The sequence below is a fragment of the Coregonus clupeaformis genome, chromosome 33, assembly GCF_020615455.1.
Source record: "Coregonus clupeaformis isolate EN_2021a chromosome 33, ASM2061545v1, whole genome shotgun sequence".
Classification (NCBI taxonomy): domain Eukaryota; kingdom Metazoa; phylum Chordata; class Actinopteri; order Salmoniformes; family Salmonidae; genus Coregonus; species Coregonus clupeaformis.
In genome coordinates this window covers 12,495,750-12,518,163 of record NC_059224.1, presented here as the reverse complement: position 1 = coordinate 12,518,163, position 22,414 = coordinate 12,495,750, and the positions used below count along the sequence as shown (strand labels likewise).

Sequence of the window (22,414 nt, the reverse complement as noted above, 5' to 3'; positions counted from 1 at the left end):
ACACAAATACTAATTTTCACAAAGTCTGCTGCCTCAGTTTTGATTATGGCAATTTGCATATACTCCAGAATGTCATGAAGAGTGACCAGATGAATTGCAATTAATTGCAAAGTCCCTCTTTGCCATGAAAATGAACTTAATCCCCAAAAAACATTTCCACTGCATTTCAGCCCTGCCACAAAAGGACCAGCTGCCATCATGTCAGTGATTCTCTCATTAACACAGGTGAGAGTGTTGACGAGGACAAGGCTGGAGATCACTCTGTCATGCTGATTGAGTTAGAATAACAGACTGGAAGCTTTAAAAGGAGGGTGATGCTTGAAATAATCGTTCTTCCTCTGTTAACCATGGTTACCTGCAAGGAAACACGTGCCGTCATCATTGCTTTGCACAAAAAGGGCTTCACAGGCAAGGATATTGCTGCTAGTAAGATTGCACCTAAATCAACCATTTATCGGATCATCAAAAACTTTAAGGAGAGAGGTTCAATTGTTGTGAAGAAGGCATCAGGGCGCCCAAGAAAGTCCAGCAAGCGCCAGGACCGTCTCCTAAAGTTGATTCAGCTGCGGGATCGGGGCAGCACCATTGCAGAGCTTGCTCAGGAATGGCAGCAGGCAGGTGTGATTGCATCTGCACGCACAGTGAGGCGAAGACTTTTGGAGGATGGCCTGGTGTCAAGAAGGGCAGCAAAGAAGCCACTTCTCTCCAGGAAAAACATCAGGGACAGACTGATATTCTGCAAAAGGTACAGGGATTGGACTGCTGAGGACTGGGGTAAAGTCATTTTCTCTGATGAATCCCCTTTCCGATTGTTTGGGGCATCCGGAAAAAAGCTTGTCCAGAGAAGACAAGGTGAGCGCTACCATCAGTCCTGTGTCATGCCAAGAGTAAAGCATCCTGAGACCATTCATGTGTGGGGTTGCTTCTCAGCCAAGGGAGTGGGCTCACTCACAATTTTCCCTAAGAACACAGTCATGAATAAAGAATGGTACCAACACATCCTCCGAGAGCAACTTCTCCCAACCATCCAAGAACAGTTTGGTGACGACCAATGCCTTTTCCAGCATGATGGAGCACCTTGCCATAAGGCAAAAGAGATAACTAAGTGGCTCGGGGAACAAAACATTGACATTTTGGGTCCATGGCCAGGAAACTCCCCAGACCTTAATCCCATTGAGAACTTGTGGTCGATCCTCAAGAGGCGGGTGGACAAACAAAAACCCACAACTTCTGACAAACTCCAAGCATTTATTATGCAAGAATGGGCTGCCATCAGTCAGGATGTGGCCCAGAAGTTAATTGACAGCATGCCAGGGCGGATTGCAGAGGTCTTGAAAAAGAAGGGTCAACACTGCAATAATTGACTCTTTGCATTAACTTAATGTAAATTGTCAAAAAAAGCCTTTGACACTTATGGAATGCTTGTAATTATACTTCAGTATACCATAGTAACCATAGGCCCCGTGTAGCTCAGTTGGTAGAGCATGGCGCTTGCAACGGCAGGGTTGTGGGTTCGATTCCCACGGGGTGCCAGTATGAAAAATTTTTTATGCACTAACTGTAAGTCGCTCTGGATAAGAGCGTCTGCTAAATTACTAAAATGTAAATGTAACATCTGACAAAAATATCTCATAACACTGAAGCAGCGAACTTTGTGAAGACCAATACTGTATTGCAGTGCATAACTCATTGTTTTCAGTGAAAAAAGAGGCACAGATAGACAACTTTTTTGCATGTTACATTGGCTCCTACTACAGCTTGTAGCTTAAATAGTCAAGAAACATGTATAACAGAACACATTACTTGAGGTTATAAACACCTGGTTTAGGCCCAAATGATATAGCGTGTCTCTACTGATGAAAATATAAAATACTAGGAAAATAGGAATGACAACTAAATTTATAGCATCAGAGTAAAACCATAACAACTGACTGCTAGCTGTGTATCTGTGGAGGGGGGGATGATAAATCATATTGTCAGATCATGTTATGATTGCATTTAAACTACACATTGGAACACAATCTAATGAGGAAAGCAGTACAGGTACACATCTGTGACGTTTTGACAGGAAACTCAGGAAACCTCATGTTCCTCCTGTTAGAAGATTCACACATTAAAATGCACAGGACTTGGCCAAATGAACGCTTACAGTAGGTTGAGAACTACAGACTGTTTAAGGCAGATCTTGACTTGGACTGGAATAGTTGCCGGTACTCATTTTGGGTGCCGGTACTGTTTAAATGTAGGTGCAAGAGCTCCACAAGACTTTGGAGCTAATATTCTATAATATTCTATTATTATTATTATTAGGATCAGGAGCTCAAGAAGCAGAACATTTGAGGTGCCGGTACTCAGCTACGGTGAGCTCCTGCCAAAGTCAAGCACTGGTTTAAGGCAATAAAACTATTATGACAACCAGGGATATAATGAATAAAATGTAAAAGTAAAGACTTCTTTAAAACAGAGTTCAATCAAATCTACGGTCAACAACCAAGCGACAAATACAAGGCTATCTACTTCTGTTAGTCTTCGTATGGCTACCCAGTTATTCCATTTATTATAGCATATAATATAGATTTATCTTTCACCAACATCCACATAACTGCATTGAGAACTACACCCCAAACCACAGAGGGTTCGTTTTGTACCAGATAAAACCATTACATAGAACCTCATGATGTTCTAAAATCCTGCCCGTACAGGTCTCCAGTGACAACAATTCAACCTGAATAAACATAACATCTCAAATCCATAAAACACACATATTTTAAATTCATCAAATCAGATGTATAAGTCTTTGTGTCACTTCACTGTCAGTTCGTACGGTAGAGTGAAAATAATAATTCATTGTTGAATAATAAACCAGATATACACTACCAGTCAAAGGTTTGGACACACCTACTCATTCAAGGGTTTTTCTTTATTTTTACTATTTTTTTTTACATTTTAGAATAATAATGAAGACATCAAAACTATGAAATAACACATATGGAATCATGTAGTAACCAAAAAAGTGTTAAACAAATCAAAATATATTTTATATTTGAGATTCTTCAAAATAGCCACCCTTTGCCTTGATGACAGCTTTGCACACTCTTGGCATTCTCTCAACCAGCTTCATGAGGTAGTCACCTGGAATGCATTTCAATTAACAGGTGTGCCTTCTTAAAAGTTAATTTGTGGAATTTCTTTGCTTCTTAATGCGTTTGAGCCAATCAGTTGTGTTGTGACAAGGTAGGGGGGGGGTATACAGAAGATAGCCCTATTTGGTAAAAGACCATGTCCATATTATGGCAAGAACAGCTCAAATAAGCAAAGAGAAACGACAGTCCATCATTACTTTCAGACATGAAGATCGGTCAATACGGAACATTTCAAGAACTTTGAACGTTTCTTCAAGTGCAGTCGCAAAAACCATCAAGCGCTATGATGAAACTGGCTCTCATGAGGACCGCCACAGGAATGGAAGACCCAGAGTTACCTCTGCTGCAGAGGATAAGTTCATTAGAGTTACCAGCCTCAGAAATTTCAGCCCAAATAAATGCAACATCAACTGTTCAGAGGGGACTGTGTGAATCCGGCCTTCATGGTCGAATTGCTGCAGAAACCACTACTAAAGGACACCAATAAGAAGAAGAGACCTGCTTGGACCAAGAAACATGAGCAATGGACATTAGACCGGTTGAAATGTGTCCTTTGGTCTGGAGTCCAAATTGGAGATATTTGGTTCCAACCACCGTGGCTTTGTAAGACGCGGTGTGGGTGAAGGGATGATCTCCGCATGTGTAGTTCCCACCGTAAAGCATGGATGAGGAGGTGTTATGGTGTGGGGGTGCTTTTCTGGTGACACTGATTTCTTTAGAATTCAAGGCACACTTAACCAGCATGGCTACCACAGCGATACGCCATCCCATCTGGTTTGGGCTTAGTGGGACTATCATTTTATTTTCAACAGGACAATGACCCAACACACCTCCAGGCTGTGTAAGGGCTATTTTACCAAGAAGGAGTGTGATGGAGTGCTGCATCAGATGACCTGGCCTCCACAATCCCCCGACCTCCACAATCCCCCGACCTCAACCCAATTGAGATGGTTTGGGATGAGTCGGACGGTAGAGTGAAGGAAAAGCAGCATATGTGGGAACTCCTTCAAGACTGTTGGAAAAGCATTCCAGGTGAAGTTGGTTGAGAGAATGCCAAGAGTGTGCAAAGCTGTCAAGGCAAAGGGGGGCTATTTGAAGAATCTCAAATAGAAAATATATTTATTCTTTGGTTCCTACATGATTCCATGTGTTCTTTTATAGTTTTGATGTCTTCACTATTATTCTACAATGTAGAAAATAGTACAAATAAAGAAAAACCCTTGAATGAGTAGGTGTCCAAACTTTTGACTGGTACTGTATATCTCTCTATCTATCCTATGATTTCTCATAATTATAAGTTGATAAAAATGGCAATGGTAAAGTGACTATGACGTGCTGAGTTAATACATCTTTCCAAAATGTACTGTGCTCTCCTCCACATGCATCTAACAACTGAAAACTGTTGCCTTGCCCAACAACATGGCCGACACAAAGAAACAGACTGGCACCAAGCTGATTAACACCCACTGATAATAGAGCTTGACATGCAACATCCTTAGAAACCATGAGCTCCTGAGCTGGGAAACTCTTGTGAAATACCTTGGAGGCAGGTCTTGTCTTAATGATACTACAAGCTCTGTCTGTCTGCTTGTCATACGTTTCCTTGTCCTGTTGTACTCTCATTGTCTGCTTGTCATCTTAATTGTTTTTAATAACCTTCCCAGGGACTGCAGTTTAAAATTAGCCGGCTTGATAAAAACGGGCACTTAATGTGCACTGTCCCTGTAAAACTACATTTAATAAAGTAAAGTAAATTGACGTACTGATGTGAAGAGAAAGCTGTAGATATTTGGAGGGACACATATTGTGGTTCTGTGTAGCTCAGTCGGTAGAGCATGGTACTTGCAACGCCAAGGGTCATGGATAAAAGCGTCTGCTAAATGGCATATATTATTATAATATTATTATCTGCCTGAGACCATGGCCCTATTAAAATACATTTAAAAATGAAGCATACTTGTGTACTCGTTTCCTTGATGTAATCTGTAAACTTTAAACCCAATTTTATGAAATTCTGCTACTTTTGGTTTGGTTGAGGCTTTCAATTTGGTTCGCTGTAATACAATTTATTGCCATGAGAGTGTTTAACACTCTTTTTTTTTGTTGTTGTTTTGTTACATTGCCAATTTAGCAGCGTTCCAGGAACCAGACTTCGTTGTGTCGGTGTGCGGCTGCGGGGCTGGTATAGCCGGCAACGATGAAGGACTCGCTCACACACAGCTCTGGAGAGTCCAGCACCTCGCCCAGGGCATGGATCTCCCCTAGGATAGAGGTCTCAGTAGTGGGCCCGCTGAACGACCTGGCAGGGGGAGAGATTCATCCATCTCTGTAAGGTTACACTGTTAATGCAAAGTTATTATAAATCATTACATCATCAAATTGCAATAATGTGTATCCATGTATTATAATAGAAACACTTATTTTGTAAATATACACTGAGTGTACAAAACATTAAGGACACCTGCTCTTTCCATGACAAACTGATCAGGTGAATCCAGGTGAAAGCTGTGATCCCTTATTGATGTCACTTGTTAAATCCACTTTTAAAAAAATCAGTGTAGATTAAGGGGAGGAGACAGGTTAAAGAATGATTCTTAAACCTCGAGACAATTGAGACATGGATTGTGTATGTGTGCCATTCAGAGGGTGAATGGGCAAGACAAAATAGCCTTTGAATGGGGTATGGTAGTAGGTGTCAGACGCACTGGTTTGTGTCAACTGCAACGCTGCTGGGTTTTTCATGCTCAACAGTTTCCCATGCTCAACAGTTTTCCATGTGTATCAAGAATGGTCCACCACCCAAAGGACATCCAGCCAACTTAACACACCGGTAGGAAGCATTGGAGTCAACATGGGCCAGCATCCCTGTGGAATGCTTTCGACACCTTGTAGAGTCCATGCCCCAACGAATTGAGGCTGTTCTGCAACTCAATATTGGGAAGGTGTTCTTAATGTGTTGTAGACTCAGTGTACACTATGTAACCAAATGCATGTGGACACGTGCTAGTTGAACATCTCATTCCAAAATCATGGGCATTAATATGGAGTTGGTCCCCCCTTTGCTGCTATAACAGCCTCCACTCTTCTGGGAAGGCTTTCCACTAGATGTTGGAACATTGCTGCGGGGACTTGCTTCCATTCAGCTACAACAGCATTAGTGAGGTTGGGCACTGATGTTAGCCAATTAGGCCTGGCTTGCAGTCGGCGTTCCAATTAATCCCAAAGGTGTTTGATGGGGTTGAGGTCAGGGCTCTGTGCAGGCCAGTCAAGTTCTTCCACACCTATCTTGACAAACCATTTCTGTATGGACCTCGCTTTGTGCAGGAAAGGGCCTTCCCCAAACGGTTGCCATAAAGTTGGAAGCACAGAATTGTCTAGAATGTCATTGTATGCTATAGTGTTAAGATTTCCCTTCACTGGAATTAAGGGGCCTAGCCTGAACCATGAAAAACAGCTCCAGACCCTTATTCCTCCTCCACCAAACTTTACAGTTGGCACTATGCATTCGGGCAGGTAGCGTTCTCCTGTCATCCGCCAAAACCAGATTCGTCAGTCCGACTGCCAGCTGGTGAAGCGTGATTCTTCACGTCAGAGAACGCGTTTCCACTGCTCCAGAGTCCAATGGCGGCGAGCTTTACACCACTCCAGCCGACGCTAGGCTTGTGTGCGGCTGTTCGGCCATGAAAACCCATTTCATGAAGCTCCTGACAAACAGTTATTGTGCTGACGTTAATTCCAGAGGCATTTGGAACTCGGTAGTGAGTGTTGCAACCGAGGACAGACGATTTTTACGCACTACGTGCTTCAGCACTAGGCGGTCCTGTTCTGTGAGCTTGTGTGGCCTACCACTTTGCGGATGAGACATTGTTGCTCCTAGACGTTTCCACTTCACAATAACAGCAGTTACAGTTGACCGGGGCAGCTCTAGCAGGGCAGACATTTTACGAACTGACTTGTTGGAAAGGTGGCATCTTATGACGGTACCACGTTGAAAGTCACTGAGCTCTTCAGTAAGGCCATTCTACTGCCAATGTTTATCTATGGAGATTGCATGGCTGTGTGCTCGATTTTATACACCTGTCAGCAACGGGTGGGCTGAAATAGCCAAATACACTAATTTGAAGGGGTGTCCACATACTTTTGTATTTAGTGTATGTCTAATAAAGTACAAATCTAATAAATAACACTAACATTAATAATGCTAACAATAAAGTAAAAAAACAACAATTTATAATAATGCAAATGTCTACATAGCTCTCATGTCTCCTTAGCGAAATAGGACAGGACCCCTCCTCACCTGCTGTAGACCACGGTGGCAGGCCATGTCTCCATGGTGATGTCAGGGTCAAAGGGCATGGGGGGGTGGTCCTGGTGCTGGGACGGTAGGTAGTAGGCCACTGTCACATCTCTGGACAGGCTGGAGCGGGAGTCATCAGTCCTCACCACTGTCACAATGGGAAGGGTCATACCCAGGTAGTTACCTGGCACACACAGAGGGAGGGAGGAGGATCCAAACAGAGGTTAAAAGGGATCCTTCGGGATTTGGGCATTTTCCTCAGAGTCAGATTAACTTGTGGATACCATTTTTATGTCTCTACGTGCAGTTTGAAGGAAGTTGCTAACTAGCGCAATTGCTAACTAGCGTTACCCATAGACTTCCAGTCATTGTGCTAACGCTAGTTAGTACTGGCCGCAAAACAACCTCCAACTTCCTTCTTACTGGACACAAAGACATAAAAATGGTATCCACGTGTTAATCTAACTCTGGGGAATTAGGGCTGTCCCCAACCCCAAAAAATATTGGTTGACCAGAGTCGTCTGTTCTTTCGACCAATCGATTGGTCAATAAATAGACACATCCTATGTGTTTTAATCAAATCAACTATATGCACTGAGCTTGTCTGATGCTTTAAGCGAACTGTTTGATGAAATAATTAAAGACACACAAATGACTAGAGGGAGTCCGACCGCAATTTATTTGATTTTGCTGGGCCTGGCTCAGGTTTGCTGTGCTGTGGTTAAAAAAAAAACAGCGAGTGACTGTGACTAGCACCCGTTGTCTTGCTCTCCTCCCTGCTGCAGCGACCACCACAGAACATCAACAGTGTGTATCGCGCTGTCCATGTTGCTGAAGCTGCAACATAATTACAGCCATTTCTGACTGAAAAGTTGTGTTATCGAAATCCCTCATATTTTTTGGAAAAACATTCCCTATTTCCACAACCCTTGCTCTCTTTACGTAACACATGTATGCAACGTGACCAATAGGGCCTGACCTACAGCATATCATAATCACGTCAACAAACTGGTTATAACAAATTCTGAACACGGTAACACATGACAGCAAAATGGATGCAGAGGACGTGACAAATAAACTCGAAACGGGGGAATGTTACTGGTTGCTCGGGAGGTAAAGGGGAAGTCAGATGTGTGGAATAAATTTGACTAGTTGTGGAAAATACTGGAGATCAAGAAAAATAAGGTAAGGAGCAAGCGCTACGTGCATATTATGTGTGCCAAACAGGTGTAAACAATGTAAACACAAAATTAATTATAAGCGTACCAGTCTGTTGTAACGTTTTCTTGTACAGCCTTTATTACAGCAAAGACTAAAAACAGTCGCATTAATTCGTGAATGCAATTTCCGAAATGGAACATTTTATTATTCAAGGTCGCTTTGTTATTTTATTTTAAAATGCTTCATTGCATTTCAAATCATGAATGACTTCTACGCTGTGTGATGACATGAACAAATAAAATGATTGATTGATACAGTAGCGCATTCGGAAAGTATTCAGTCCTTTTGACTTATTCTACATTTTGTTATGTTACAGCCTTATTCTAAAATAGATTAAATTGATTTTTTCCCCCTCATCAATCGAAACACAACACCCCATAATGACAATGCAAAAACAGGTTTTTAGAATTGTTTCTAAAAAATATCAATTTTAGAATAAGGCTGTAACGTAGCAAAATGTGAAAAAGTCAAGAGGTCTGACTCCTTTCCGAATGCACTGTAAGTATTGAAATCTAGGCCAAAGTCAGTTACGGTATTAAGACTAAACAGGGTGCGCTCTTAGGCCTACAGCTCGATTGTGGTTATACAAGGCTGCTATTGTAAGCCTACTAATGATAATGACATTACTTATTATTATAATGATCATCACAATAATAATAATAATAACAACAACGAGAGCAAGGAAAAAGGAGGGTAAGTGACCCACAGGTTGTTATGGCAACTGATGCATAAGTATTCACCCCCCTTGGACTTCACATTTTATTGTGTTACAAAGTAGAATTAAAATTGATTTAAGTAAAAAAATATAGATATATATATATTTTTTTACAACAAAATAGTCTGTCAGTGGAAGAAAAATTGGATCATTTTAAAAAGATTCATACAAATAAAATATAGTCGTTGCCTAAGTATTCAGCTCCCTGAGTCCATACATGATAGAAACACCTCTCTAAGAGTTTTGCACTCCTGGATTGTGCAATATTTGCCTATTATTCTTTTCAAAATTCTTCAAGCTCTGTCAAGATGTTGGGGATCATGGCTAGAGAGCAATGTTCAAGTCTTGCCATAGTATTTCAAGCAGATTTAAGTCAAAACTATAACCTGGCCACTTAGGAACATTCACTGTCCTCTTGGTAAGCAACTCTAGCGTAGATTTCACCTTGTGTTACAGGTTATTGTCCTGCTGAAAGGTGATTTCCCCTCCCAGTGTCTGGTGTAAAGCAGACTGAAGCAGGTTTCGCGCTACGATTTTGACTTTGCTTAGCCCTATCCCATTCATTCTTATCCTGAAAAACTCCCCAGTATTTGCTGATGTCAAGCATACCCATACCATGATGCAGCCACCACCATGGTTGAAAATAAGGAAGCAGTTACTCAGTGATGCGTTTGCCCCAAACATAGGGCTTTGCATTTAGGCCAAAAAGTGTATTCCTTTGGCATGTTTTTTTGCAGTATTACTTTAGTGCCTTGTTGCATACAAGATGCTTGTTTTGGATATTTGTGTTGTTCTTTTCACTGTCATTTAGGTAATTATTGTGGAGTCACTACAATGTTGTTGATCCATCCTCAGGTTCTTCCATCACAGCCATTTAACTCTGTAACTGTTTTAAAATCACCAATGGCCTCATGGTAACATCCCTGAGCAGTTTCCTTCCTGTCCTGCAGCTCAGTTCAGAAGGACGACTGTATCTTGAGATGTCTGGGTGTTTTAATACATATTATAAACTGGGTGGTTCGAGCCCTGAATGCTGATTGGCTGATATCCGTGGTATATCAGACCGTATACCACGGGTATGACAAAACATTTATTTTTTACTGCTCCAATTACATTGGTAACCAGTTTATAATAGCAATAAGGCACCTCGGGAGTTTGTGATATATGGCCAATATACCACGGCTGAGGGCTGTGTCCAGGCACTCCGCACTGCGTCGTGCTTAAGAACAGCCCTTAGCCGTAGTATATTGGCCATATACCACACCCCCTCGGGCCTTATTGCTTAAATATAGAGCATCATTATTAACTAGACCATACTTAAAGAGATATTCAATTCATGATTTGTTATTGTTACCCATCTACTACCAACCCTTTATTTTATGAGGCTTTCGAAAATCTCCCTGGTCTTTGTAGTTGAATCTGTGCTTGAAATTCAATACTTGACTGAGGGACCTTACAGATGTATGTATGGAACACAGGAAGGGTTAGTCATTTAAAAATCATGTCAACCCCTATTATTTCACATTGAGTCCATGTAATTTTATGTGTGATTTGTTAAGCCACATTTTACTCCTGAACTAATTTAGGCTTGCCTAAACAAAGGGGCTGAATACTTATGCAATGACTATAATTTATTTACTTTTTTATTAAATCTTTAAAAATATTTTATTTTCTTCCACTTTGACAGAGTATTTAGTGTATATTTCTGACCAAAAATATGACAATTAAATCCCACTTTGTAACAATAAAATGTGAAGAATACTTTTGCAAGGCACTATATGTGGCCTACACAACTAAATGAACTACATGGATCCTTCTCTGCTACTCTCACTCACCTGTGGTATTCTGCTGGCAGATATATCGCATGAGCTTCATGAAGCCGGCACAGATGCTCTGCTCGTATGTGTCCTCTCGCACAGTGATACATGCCCAGCTGGCCTTCTTGTAGACTCTCTTCTCATACTGTACATTCCCACACTGCACAGGACAATGCATAGGGCAGAACGACGGATAAATGGACTCATAGTTAGAGGGTCGTTGAGAGAGAGGGACAGAGCGGGAGGAACAGGGAGAGGGACAGGAACAGAGAAAGAATGAGAGAGAGAAATGGAGAGAGAGCGGGAGAGAAAGAGAGAAATTACAGATAGACTAAGGGTTGCCCTTTTTCCTGGGTCAAGTGAACTGAGCAGTCGTGCTAGTTGAGCCTGTTCTGAGGTTGCCCCATTGGGCAGGTGATTTAAAGGTCCAATGCACCCGTTTTTTTTAAAAATATCAAATAATTTCTGGGTAACAATTAAGTACCTTACTGTGATTGTTTTCAATTAAAATGGTCAAAAAGAAAAACTTCTTAGCAAAGAGCAATTTCTCAAGCAAGAATTTTGCTAGGACTGTCTGGGAGTTGTCTTAGTAGGGAGGGGAAAACTGAAAACGTGTTATTGGCAGAGAAGTTTGGAACTCTTTATTTTTGGTTTAACTAATTTAACACCTGGTGATGTCACCAGGGAGGCCGAAACTCCATCCCACCAAAACAGGCTGACATTTCAGATGGTCTTTTCAAACAGCTCTTACAAAAAGGGCATTGTCATCATTTTCACAGTATTATTCCAACCTTATAGTGTGGAAATATATATGGGCCTTTAATTTTTGTTTTAAACAACCCAACTGCAAAGAATTCCAATAGCCTAAAGCTGATCTCTCTGGTTCCTCCCCATTTTTTAAAATGAAAGACAACAAATGTATGGCATTTTTGCCAGTCGGGCAAGTTGAGCCTGCTCTGCGATTTTTCTTTACTGACAACAACCAAAATACTAAGAATTCCAGAGCTGATCTTTCTGGTTCCTCCCCTATGTGTAGGTGAAAGGCAGGCAATACAGTATATGGCATTTGTGCATGTAAATAGCTAATTTACACTTTCAGGCAAGTGTTCATAATCTTCGGGCAACCAAAAAAAATACTTCTGACTTGCCTGATGGGCAATTGCCTTTCAGACCTTAATGTCAATCCCTGGAATTGATCGATAAAGAAAGCAATAGAGATAGAGCGAGCTATATAAAGAGTGGTAGATATTCATATATCTATCTTCTTATCTAACTCAAATTACAGAAAATGCTCAAAGGCTAGCATCAATAATCTTACTTTCAATTCTCCCCTGTTTACTCAAACTCCATTAAATCAAGCTGAGAATATAAGATAGGCTAGATAAAGCAACTGCCTGTCGGCCAGTCAATCTTTCCCTACTGGGTGATGGGGACAGAGGGAGCAATGAATGAGTACACAGGGGGCTAGATTAGCTTACATTATCTTTGCATGTGACCAGTGTGAAGGGGACTTTCTCCCTGTCCGTTGTGTTCTTTGTGTCTGAGGTGAGCTGTTGGATGGGCTGGGCCATGTCTGGAAGGAAAGGGACAGAGGGGTTAGAGCCTGATGTCACGTGATGCCACCTACAAGAAAAAACGACCACACAAGACGGTGATCGGTTTCTCTTCCTCAGATGGCATACAGCACAATAATAATTATACTGCTGTGCTGTAGTACACTGGGGTTCTGTGTAAAGGAAACAGTTTTGATGAGAATAATCTTATAACATAATAGAAAAATCAGTTTGAAAACAAGTAGACGATCTCAAAATAGATTTTGACTAGGCTAATAGAAGTGTATTGAGTGTTACATTTCTACAAAGTATCTTCTCAGTGAGTGATCTTAGACGAGTGACTGAAGTTTAGAAAGCAATGAGAGCCCTAAGGAAGCGCATCATAGGAACATTTAGCTAACGTGGGGCTGTTTCAGATGGACAGGTTTGCCACCATTTTGGGTGGCCTGTGCACTGCACAACACTGCAGAATCCACTGTACGCTCAAGTAGGACACAAATTAACTTTGGGGTCATTGTACACTGTAGAACAGGGGTGTCAAACGTCCGGCCCGCGGGCCGGATCAGGCCCGCAAACGGGTTTAATCCGGCCCGCGAGATGATTTTGTAAAGTATAAAAATGCGCTGCAATTTTTCAATAAAATAAACTGCTGTTCCAATTGCGTCCACTGGATGGCGCAATAGCAATTGTGTTAAGCAAGCAAACTGTTTATACCGGGGCAGAGCAAGTAGGTCAAGTCTGTGTTTACTCACAGCCGAGACATCAGTGACGCTGCAGTGAAAGCTAGCTACCTCATTGCTAATGAAATCGCAGTGGCTTCAAAACCATTTATTGAGGGTGAATTTGTAAAAACATGCATGATGAAGGCAGCTGAGATTGTGTGCCCTGAAAAGCGTCAGGCTTTTGTAAATATCAGCCTGACAAGAAACACAGTTGCAGACAGGATTTCCGATCTTTCAGTGGATTTGGACAGCCAGTAAATGACTTCACATGCATGATGAAGTCATTTATTGCGTTTTCGGTTGCAATTGATGAAAGCACGGACATTACAGATGTTGCACAACTGGCCATTTTCATCCGCGGAGTTGATGACACATTGACCGTCACCGAGGAGTTCGTGGAGTTGGTGCCGATGACAGATACAACGACAGCAGCTGATATTTTTACCGCACTCGTCGGCGCGCTGGACAGGGTCGGAGTGGAATGGTCCCGCGCTGTCAGCCTGGCTACAGATGGTGCGCCCTCAATGATCGGGAAAAAAGCAGGCGTTGTGACAAAGTTCAGAGAGAAAGTGCAATCTGCAAATGGAGGACGTGATTTTTTGACTTTTCACTGTATTTTGCACCAGGAGGCTTTGTGTTGCAAGTCATTAAAGATGGATAACGTCATGAAGGTGGTCATCCAAACTGTTAATTTCATCCGATCCAGAAGCCTGAATCACTGTCAGTTTGACAGCCTTCTCAGAGAGAAAGACCACATCTATGGCCTGCCATACCACACTGAGGTAAGATGGTTAAGCCGAGGTGCTGAGGCGTTTCTTTGATTTACGAGAAGAAATTGAACAGTGTTAGAATTCCATTCCAAAGAATGGATGCAGGACCTTGCATTTATGGTGGATGTTACAGAGCACCTGAATAACTTGAACAAACAGCTGCAAGGGCGCAACAAAGTTGTCACGCAGTATTATGACAGCATACGTTCTTTCAAGTTGAAGCTGTCATTGTGGGAGACGCAACTTGCCGGTGGTGATGCAGCTCACTTCCCCTGTCTGAAAAATGTGTGCGCGACCCAACATGTGGCAGACATGAAGCGGATCAAAGATAAAATAACGGGACTGTTACGGGAGTTTGAGCAACGCTTTCAGATTTTTGGTGAACTGGAGAAAGACTTCAACGTTTTTTGCTCGCCATTCACCGTGAATCCCTCTGATCTGCCCGTCAGCATCCAACTTGAAATAATAGACTTGCAGTGTGACTCGGATTTGAAGGGCAAATTTGCCGCAGCTGGCTTGGACACATTTAATCAGAATCTCTTGCCAGGTTACCCCAACTTGACAGCCCTCGCTGCAAAACTGTTGTGCATGTTTGGAACCACATATCTTTGTGAGCAAGTTCTCTCTGTAATGAGCATAAATAAAACAAAGCTGCGCTCAAGGCTCACGCACAAGCACTTGAATCACATCCTGAAGTTGGCTGCCACTCAGGATGTGACGCCTGATATTGATGCGCTGGTGAAAGCTAAAAGATGCCAGGTATCAGGAGTCAAATAAACTATGCAACCCCACTTAAAGTGCTACATGAGACACCCTGATATATTTCTGTGATCTGTGATATACTTCTGTGAATCACTGAGGCATTGTGTGTTTGTTTGTTCTTTGTCCTCAGAACTTTCAAATAACTTGAGGTGTTTTATGATTAATAGTGATGTTGTGCTTTTGGACACTGTCCTCAGGCTCCAGCTTTATGTTTATATGTTTTTATGTTGATGTGTTTTTAATTGATTTTATTTTATTTGTATATTTAACCTATTCTTGACTCTGTGGTTCTTGCACTTGTTTGGGGAACAGGATTTCATTCTTTTTATCTACATTTCTGCTTGAGAAATGACCCCCTGATATAGTTCTGTGATCTGTGAAACAGTTCTGTTAATCACTGAGGCATTGTGTGTTTGTGTTCTTTTTCTTTAGAATTTTCAAATAAACTTGACGTGTTTTATGATTAATAGTGATGTTGTGCTTGTACTATTTTGGACACACTGTCCTCAGGCTCCAGCTTTATGTTGTATGTTGATCGTATTAAAACAAAGAAAACAATCTAAAGTTGTTGTTTTTAAGTTATATATACACACCATGATTTTTCCGGTCCGGCCCACTTGGGAATAGATTTTCCTCCATGTGGCCCCTGAACTAAAATGAGTTTGACACCCCTGCTGTAGAACCCTGGCCTGTGACCAAATATGACACACAAATTAACTTTGAGGTAGTCTAATCAAGCACCATTCTCTCTCTGATCAACTAGCCTAAACTATTAAAGCTTTTGTTTGTTTTCCTTATGTGGCCCATGACCTACTTTCTGTACAGGAGGAAAACAGCTAGGCTATGATACCCATGTTGTACCCATCTGCACTAGAACCAAAACAATCTAGGCCCATTCAGCTGCTTAACTCCGAGATGTGGCTACAAACAAACTCACTCATAAATCTGATTATAACCTCCATTTTGTGACTGAAAGGGCAAATAGGCTTGCATATCTAAAATGTTTAGATAAACTACCTAGCCTGTAGGCCTAGGTCTATTCCACAAAATAACATCTAGAGGTGTTAGCCTTATCAACGTGTAGGTGTTATATTCTCCTCCATCCTACAACAGGTTGAATAGCGCAGGCTAGTTTATCAGTCACGAGTTCTCTCACAGCCAACCATTTACTTTGATGTGGTCTATTTTTTCCTTCGAAAGCTGATTCTGAAAGGGTGAGTTGTCCCTTTTCCCTAGTGTTGTGAACAAAGTTCAGACCTGTGCAATTAACCTACATTTCCCATAACGACAATGTGAGTTCACACTCCATTATACCACATAATAACATGTGCCAGTACAAATTAGTATTTAGTAGGCTTGATGAGAAGTTGTGTTTATCTTGTGTTGCTGGTCCAAGTCATCTTCTGCCATAATGGGCCAGAAATTATTTAAAATCTAAATGGTTTACATGTAAATACAGACCTCACTTATGGCGTTTTTCCCCACCTACACACCACGCTGTCAAGGATAGTGGTTTAAGTTGTCGTTCGAATAAAACAGGAGTTTGTCTGTCTGCGAGGGGAGCAAGTCGTGATTAAAAAGTTTCATGTGCAAGACAACGTGTGCATGCTTGCATTTCGACCCTAGATCAACAACTTTCCCCCTCTTACCCTGGGGCACTTCAACATGATGTCCTCTGCCAATGTCCTGCCAGTAGTTTAACAGGCGATCCTGACCCTCTTCCTCCATAGCATTGTTTTCCTCATCTGGCCCTCCGTTGCTGCTGCGGAGGTCTGAATCGAAGTCATCCTCGTTGAAGGTATCCAAGTCCTCCAGCGTGATAGTTGGTCGCGATCCAGATTCGCCCACGCGACTGTCACCTCCTCCGCCACTCATGTGGCAGCCTCCTCCATTCATGGTTCTTTCTTGACAGAAGTGTCCAAAAACTACTGGCAACAGTCGCAGATCTCCAGCGGGGGGTTGAAGATTGTTGAAGTGATAACAGCAGGCTACAATGTTGCCGAGATTGCCGACCTAGTTAGCTTGAAAACTGGCTAGCAAGCCCAGAAAACTTTACAAACGAAACGAACGAATCATGACAACCACGGCATTAGGTCGACAGTGCCTGTCAAATACGTACGACTGATGTACAAAGTATAATATAGATACTTTAATTTCAAGTCTCTCTCTCTCTCTCTCTCTCTCTGATCACATGGCATACAGTGGGTCGTCACTAGTTACCACAGCTACAAATGGCTAAACCCCGCCTATTTCTACATTTTCTCTTCTTAAAATCTGATTTCAACCCTAACCTTATCCACACTGCTAACCTTATGCCAAAAATTATCTGATAGGTGAAGAAAACATTTAAACGTATACAAAATATACATGACTAACTTTGACATTACCTTTGTGTAAATATATTTGTGCAAAATACATTTTAAAATAAATTCTGTGCAAATTCAAGGGGTCAATAAAGTGTGCCTTCTGTTCAAAAAGTGTGCAAAGAGACTTCTCATTTATGAAGGATTCAGGTAGAAAAATAATCCAGATATTTTTGTCTATAACAGTTGAAATACAAGTTAATTGCTCAGTGTGTATTTTTTAAGTCCACTCTGTCAATCAATGCATCAATCTAATCATATTTCCCATTTCAGCTCATTCATTAATGTCCGGGCACCCACTGACATCCCTGAGTACCAGATAAACCCCCAGTATGATCTATTTGAATTGGGTCAGGGATCCACAGTACATGGCCATGAGGAGGGTTATATCAGACATTATGGAAGCTCATTCCTGCCACATTCTTTTTTTTATGTCGATACTATCATTTTTTTTAGATACTATCTCCAAATCTCGAGATACATAAATGTAAATTTCGAGATACCATATTTTTATTTATTTAAATGCTGCCGGGAATGGGCTTCCATAGTGATACCATTTTGTGGGTTACACAAACAAATAATTGTGGAAGTGACCCACAGGTTGTTATGGCAAGTATTCACCCCCTTGGATTTCTTCACATTTTATTGTGTTTCAAAGTGTGATTAAAATGGATTTGATTGTCATGTTTTGTCAACGATCTACACAAAATACTCAGTAATGTCAGTGAAAGAAAAAATCTATTTTTTCCCCCAAGATTAATTACAAATAAAATATTAATATACCTTGATTAGAAACAGTAAGTATTCACCACTCTGAGTCAATACATGTTAGAAACACTTTTGGCAGCAATTACAGCTCTGAGTCTTCTTGGGTAAGTCTCTTAGAGCTTTGCACACCTGGATTGTACAATATTTGCCTATATTTGCCTATTATTAAGTTGGGGTTTCTTCTGACCTCACTTTTCTTGGACAATTAAGACAAGGGCTGTTTTCTCGTCTCCTAGCTCCCCTGCTGCCTCCACCGCATTGTTCTCAACACCAATATGCTGGCTAACTTTGCTATTATGTACAATTCAACAGCGCACCGATGCATTTCCAAACTGCAAACAGCGACCACTATCCAACGCGGGAGAAAGCGCATTTGTTATAAAATAATATTATTTTTATTTGTGTTGCACCATTGTTCTTACATAATATAACCATATACAATGTCTTAGACTGATGGACTGTGCCATCCCCACGGCCTCCACAATGGATCAGTCCACTCAGACAGGCGCGAATCAGACAGGTGTCTTGTACGCCATGATTACATTATTATGTTTTTGCTACTGCTCGCCTAAAGAAATCTTGGTCGACCAACAGCCTATCGACCAAACAATCGACCAGTCGACTAAATTGGGTCAGCCCTAGTAGAGTCATTACCAAAATCCCGAAGTATCCCTTTAAGGCAGTGGGTCATCAACCATGGTCCTTAATTTAAGAGCTACAAATTGGACTTACCAATTGTAAATATTAGCAAAGGTCACCCTTTCCATAATTATTAACTTGACCATGCTTAAAGAGATATTCAATGTCTGATTTGTTATTATTACCCATCTACCAATCACTGGCCTTCTTTATGAGGCTTTTGAAAAGCTCCCTGGTCTTTGTAGTTGAATCAATGCTTGAAATTCAATATTTGACTGAGGGACCTTACAGACGTTGTACGTATGGGGGAAAGAGGAATGGGTAATTATTCCAAAATTAAGTCAACCCCTATTATTTCACACAGAGTGAGTCCATGTAACTTATTATGCGATCTGTTAATCCTAACTTTACTCCTGAACATATTTATGCTGGCCTAAACAAAGGGGGTGAATACTTTGCAACCAGGGCCAACTCTAGCCTTTTTGGGGCCCTAAGCAAGATTTGTAACAAATGTTATAAAACATTTCATGCAATTCTACTAATTTTTCCATTGGCAGAGATACATTTTTGCAGTTTTAAAGCAAGTGCTGCAGTTCTAACGGTAGCTAATGCCGTTGCGTACATATGTGGGCAACCGCAGCATTCAAACGAGGCTGCAATGAAAACTAATGGGACTGTAGCGACTGTGTTAGCATCAAAATCTGGGGTGTGAACTAAGTTTCGATTCAGCATTGATTGACATGGTAATGGACCAATAGTATGGAGAAAAGTTGAAAATACTGACCCCGCTGACGCTCTACGTTAAAGTGTGACATGTCATGATTTAACGTACGGCATGCATTATTCAACTCATTCTGTGCCGTACAGCCTCTTTCCACCAGGTGTAGCGCTTCTCTCGCAGATTAAAAACAAGAAATGATCAATGGTGAGTGTAAAGTTAATTTCTCGTGAGTTCATCAATAGTTAATTCAATCAATTGTTAATTTTTCGCATAATCACTGCGAGCCGTCATGACTCTCAAAAACCGTGACACCCACAGTTTAATTGTGAAGATAAATTCAGTGCCGCCCTAAAAACCCTATTCAAATTTGACACAACCCTTCAAATAGGTATGTAATGAGACATTATATAAACTCTTTATAGTTTTATTTACATTTTAGAGGTGATAATTTGGACAAATCGTGTGAAAAAAGCCGGTTCCCCACACGACATATCTCCGCCTTTCACTATGACGCCGTAGCTTTCGCTTCCCCACCCGCCATTTAAAAAAAGACCCGGCGGAGCTCCGTTACTTTCTTCAATCATGCAGAGACGGGCAGCATGAAGGTCTCGTCATTGATTTTGCTGGAAAGGCGAGAAATTGTGCTTTACAATGGTATTCTATTACAGTTGACCTGGATGTATTACGTTTTTGGGGCGCTAAAATAAGGTCAAATGTACGGAACAGCGCGATGTACACAAGTGCGTTAGCTACCGTTACACATTTTGCCATGGGGCGGGGTGAAAATTTGGCAATTGTATTTAAAAAATCATGCAATTCTACCCATTTTGCCATGGGGTGGAGAGAAATATTTGCAGGTTTAAAGCTAATTTCCAGCAATTCTACTCATTTTGCCATGACTCATGCCATGTTAGTGATAGCTGAGTGAGAGTGACTAACAAATCAATGGGGGCCCCCTGGAGGACAGGGCCCCTGTGTACTTGCCCTGCGTGCTGGTCGGTACTACAAGTTTAGATAACTGGCTAGACTAATTTACCAATCAAAAAATTGTTGCACAACCAAATTTCGAATTGCATAGAAATGTTCCCTATGCACAAAAAGCTTATTTCTATCACATTGTTTATATCCCTGTTAGTGAGCATTTCTCTTTTGTCAAGATATTCCATCCACCTGACAGGTGTGGCATATCAAGAAGCTGATTAAACAGCATGATCATTACACAGGTACACCTTGTGCTGGGGACAATAAAAGGCCATTCTAAAATGTGCAGTTTTGTCACACAACACAATGCCACATATGTCTCAAGTTTTGAGGGAGTGTGCAATTGTCATGCTGACTGCAGGAAGGTCCACCAGAGCATAGCCGCGGGAAGTAGGGGTGCTGAGGGTGCTGCAGCACCCCCTGAAAAATATTTTTGTAGAATTAGCGTGTGGGCAAAAACATTTTTTCAGCATCTCCAATTTGGCAAAAAAGTGGTTTTATAATTAAGAACATTATCTTGCAGGATTCAATAGCTGGAATTGAAAGAGTTGTTGCCCTGTCCCTTTCTCTGCAATATGTAATTCTAATGTCATGTTTTTTAAAATGTATAACTGCCTTAATTTTACTGGACCCCAGGAAGAGTAGACCATTTCAGTTTTCACATAGAAATAAGCTGCATTTGCAAAGTATTTCAAGAAAGTATTTTTATATTCCACAAGTATTATCAGATAAACTGTTTTGTACAGATAATTATCAGACTCAAGTTACAAATGCTGGTAAATTCTCAAATACATTTAGTTAATTTTTTCTTTCTCACGAAAGTAGTGCACTGGGCCTTTACTAGACTGATATAGACAGCTGATGAAACTGTGGGTTTGCACAACCAAATAATTTATTCACAGGCTGACAGAAAACGTCTCAGGGAAGCTCATCTGCGTGCTCGTTGTCCTCACTAGGGTCTTGACCTGACTGCAGTTCGGCATCCTAACCGACTTCAGTGGGCAAATGCTCACCTTCGATGGCCACTGGCATGCTGGAGAAGTGTGCTCTTTACGGATGAATCCTGGTTTCAAATGTACCGGGCAGATGGCGTTGTGTGGGCGAGTGGTTTGCTGATGTCAACGTTGTGAACAGAGTGCCCCATGGTGGCGGTGGAGTTATGGAATGGGCAGGCATAAGCTATGGACAACGAACACAATTGTATTTTATCGATGGAAATTTGAATGCACATCAATACTATGACAAGATCCTGATGCCCATTGTCGTGCTATTCATCTGCCACCATCACCTCATGTTTCAGCATGATAATGCACGGCCCCATGTCGCAAGGATCTGTACACTATGCCTGGAAGCTGAAAATGCCCCAGTTCTTCCATGGCCTGCATACTCACCAGACATGTCACCCATTGAACATGTTTGGGATGCTCTGGATCGATGCGTACAACAGAATGTTCCAGTTGCTGCCAATATCCAGAAACTTTGCACAGCCATTGAAGAGCAGTGGGACAATTTTCCACAGGCCACAATCAACTCTATAAGAAGGAGCTGTGTCGCGCTGCAAATGGTGGTCACACCAGATACTGACTGGTTTTCTGATCCACGCCCCTACCTTTTTTAAAAAGGTATTTGTGACCAACAGATGCATATCTGTGTTCCCAGTCATGTGAAATCCATAGATTAGGGCCTAATGAATTGATTTCAATTGACTGATTTCCTTATATGAACTGTAACTCAGCTTAAACTTGTTTTAAACGCTAAGAAAACAAATGTTATGTTTATTTCTAGGTCTAAACTCTCAATTAGAAACACTTTTGTAATCACTAGCTTGGATGGTACTCAAATCAAACAGGTCTCTGCATATAAATACTTAGGGGTATGGTTAGATGATAGGCTTTCTTTTAAAAAACATGTTACTGAATTGGGAAAAAAGCTCAAATTCAAG

At 41.3% G+C, this 22,414-nt stretch overlaps 1 protein-coding gene across 1 annotated transcript; it reads right to left on the bottom strand.

Annotated features, from left to right (window-relative positions):
• Window positions 1-4,379: 4,379 nt before the first annotated feature.
• Window positions 4,380-17,179, bottom strand: LOC121549243 (heme-binding protein 1-like). Its single transcript, XM_041861096.2, has 5 exons — window positions 16,650-17,179; window positions 12,672-12,766; window positions 11,212-11,353; window positions 7,441-7,624; window positions 4,380-5,442 (listed from the first exon to the last, which is right to left on the bottom strand). Exons 1-5 carry the CDS (start codon window positions 16,894-16,896, stop codon window positions 5,271-5,273), a joined length of 840 nt encoding a protein of 279 aa, XP_041717030.1. The 5' UTR covers window positions 16,897-17,179; the 3' UTR covers window positions 4,380-5,270.
• Window positions 17,180-22,414: the final 5,235 nt, after the last annotated feature.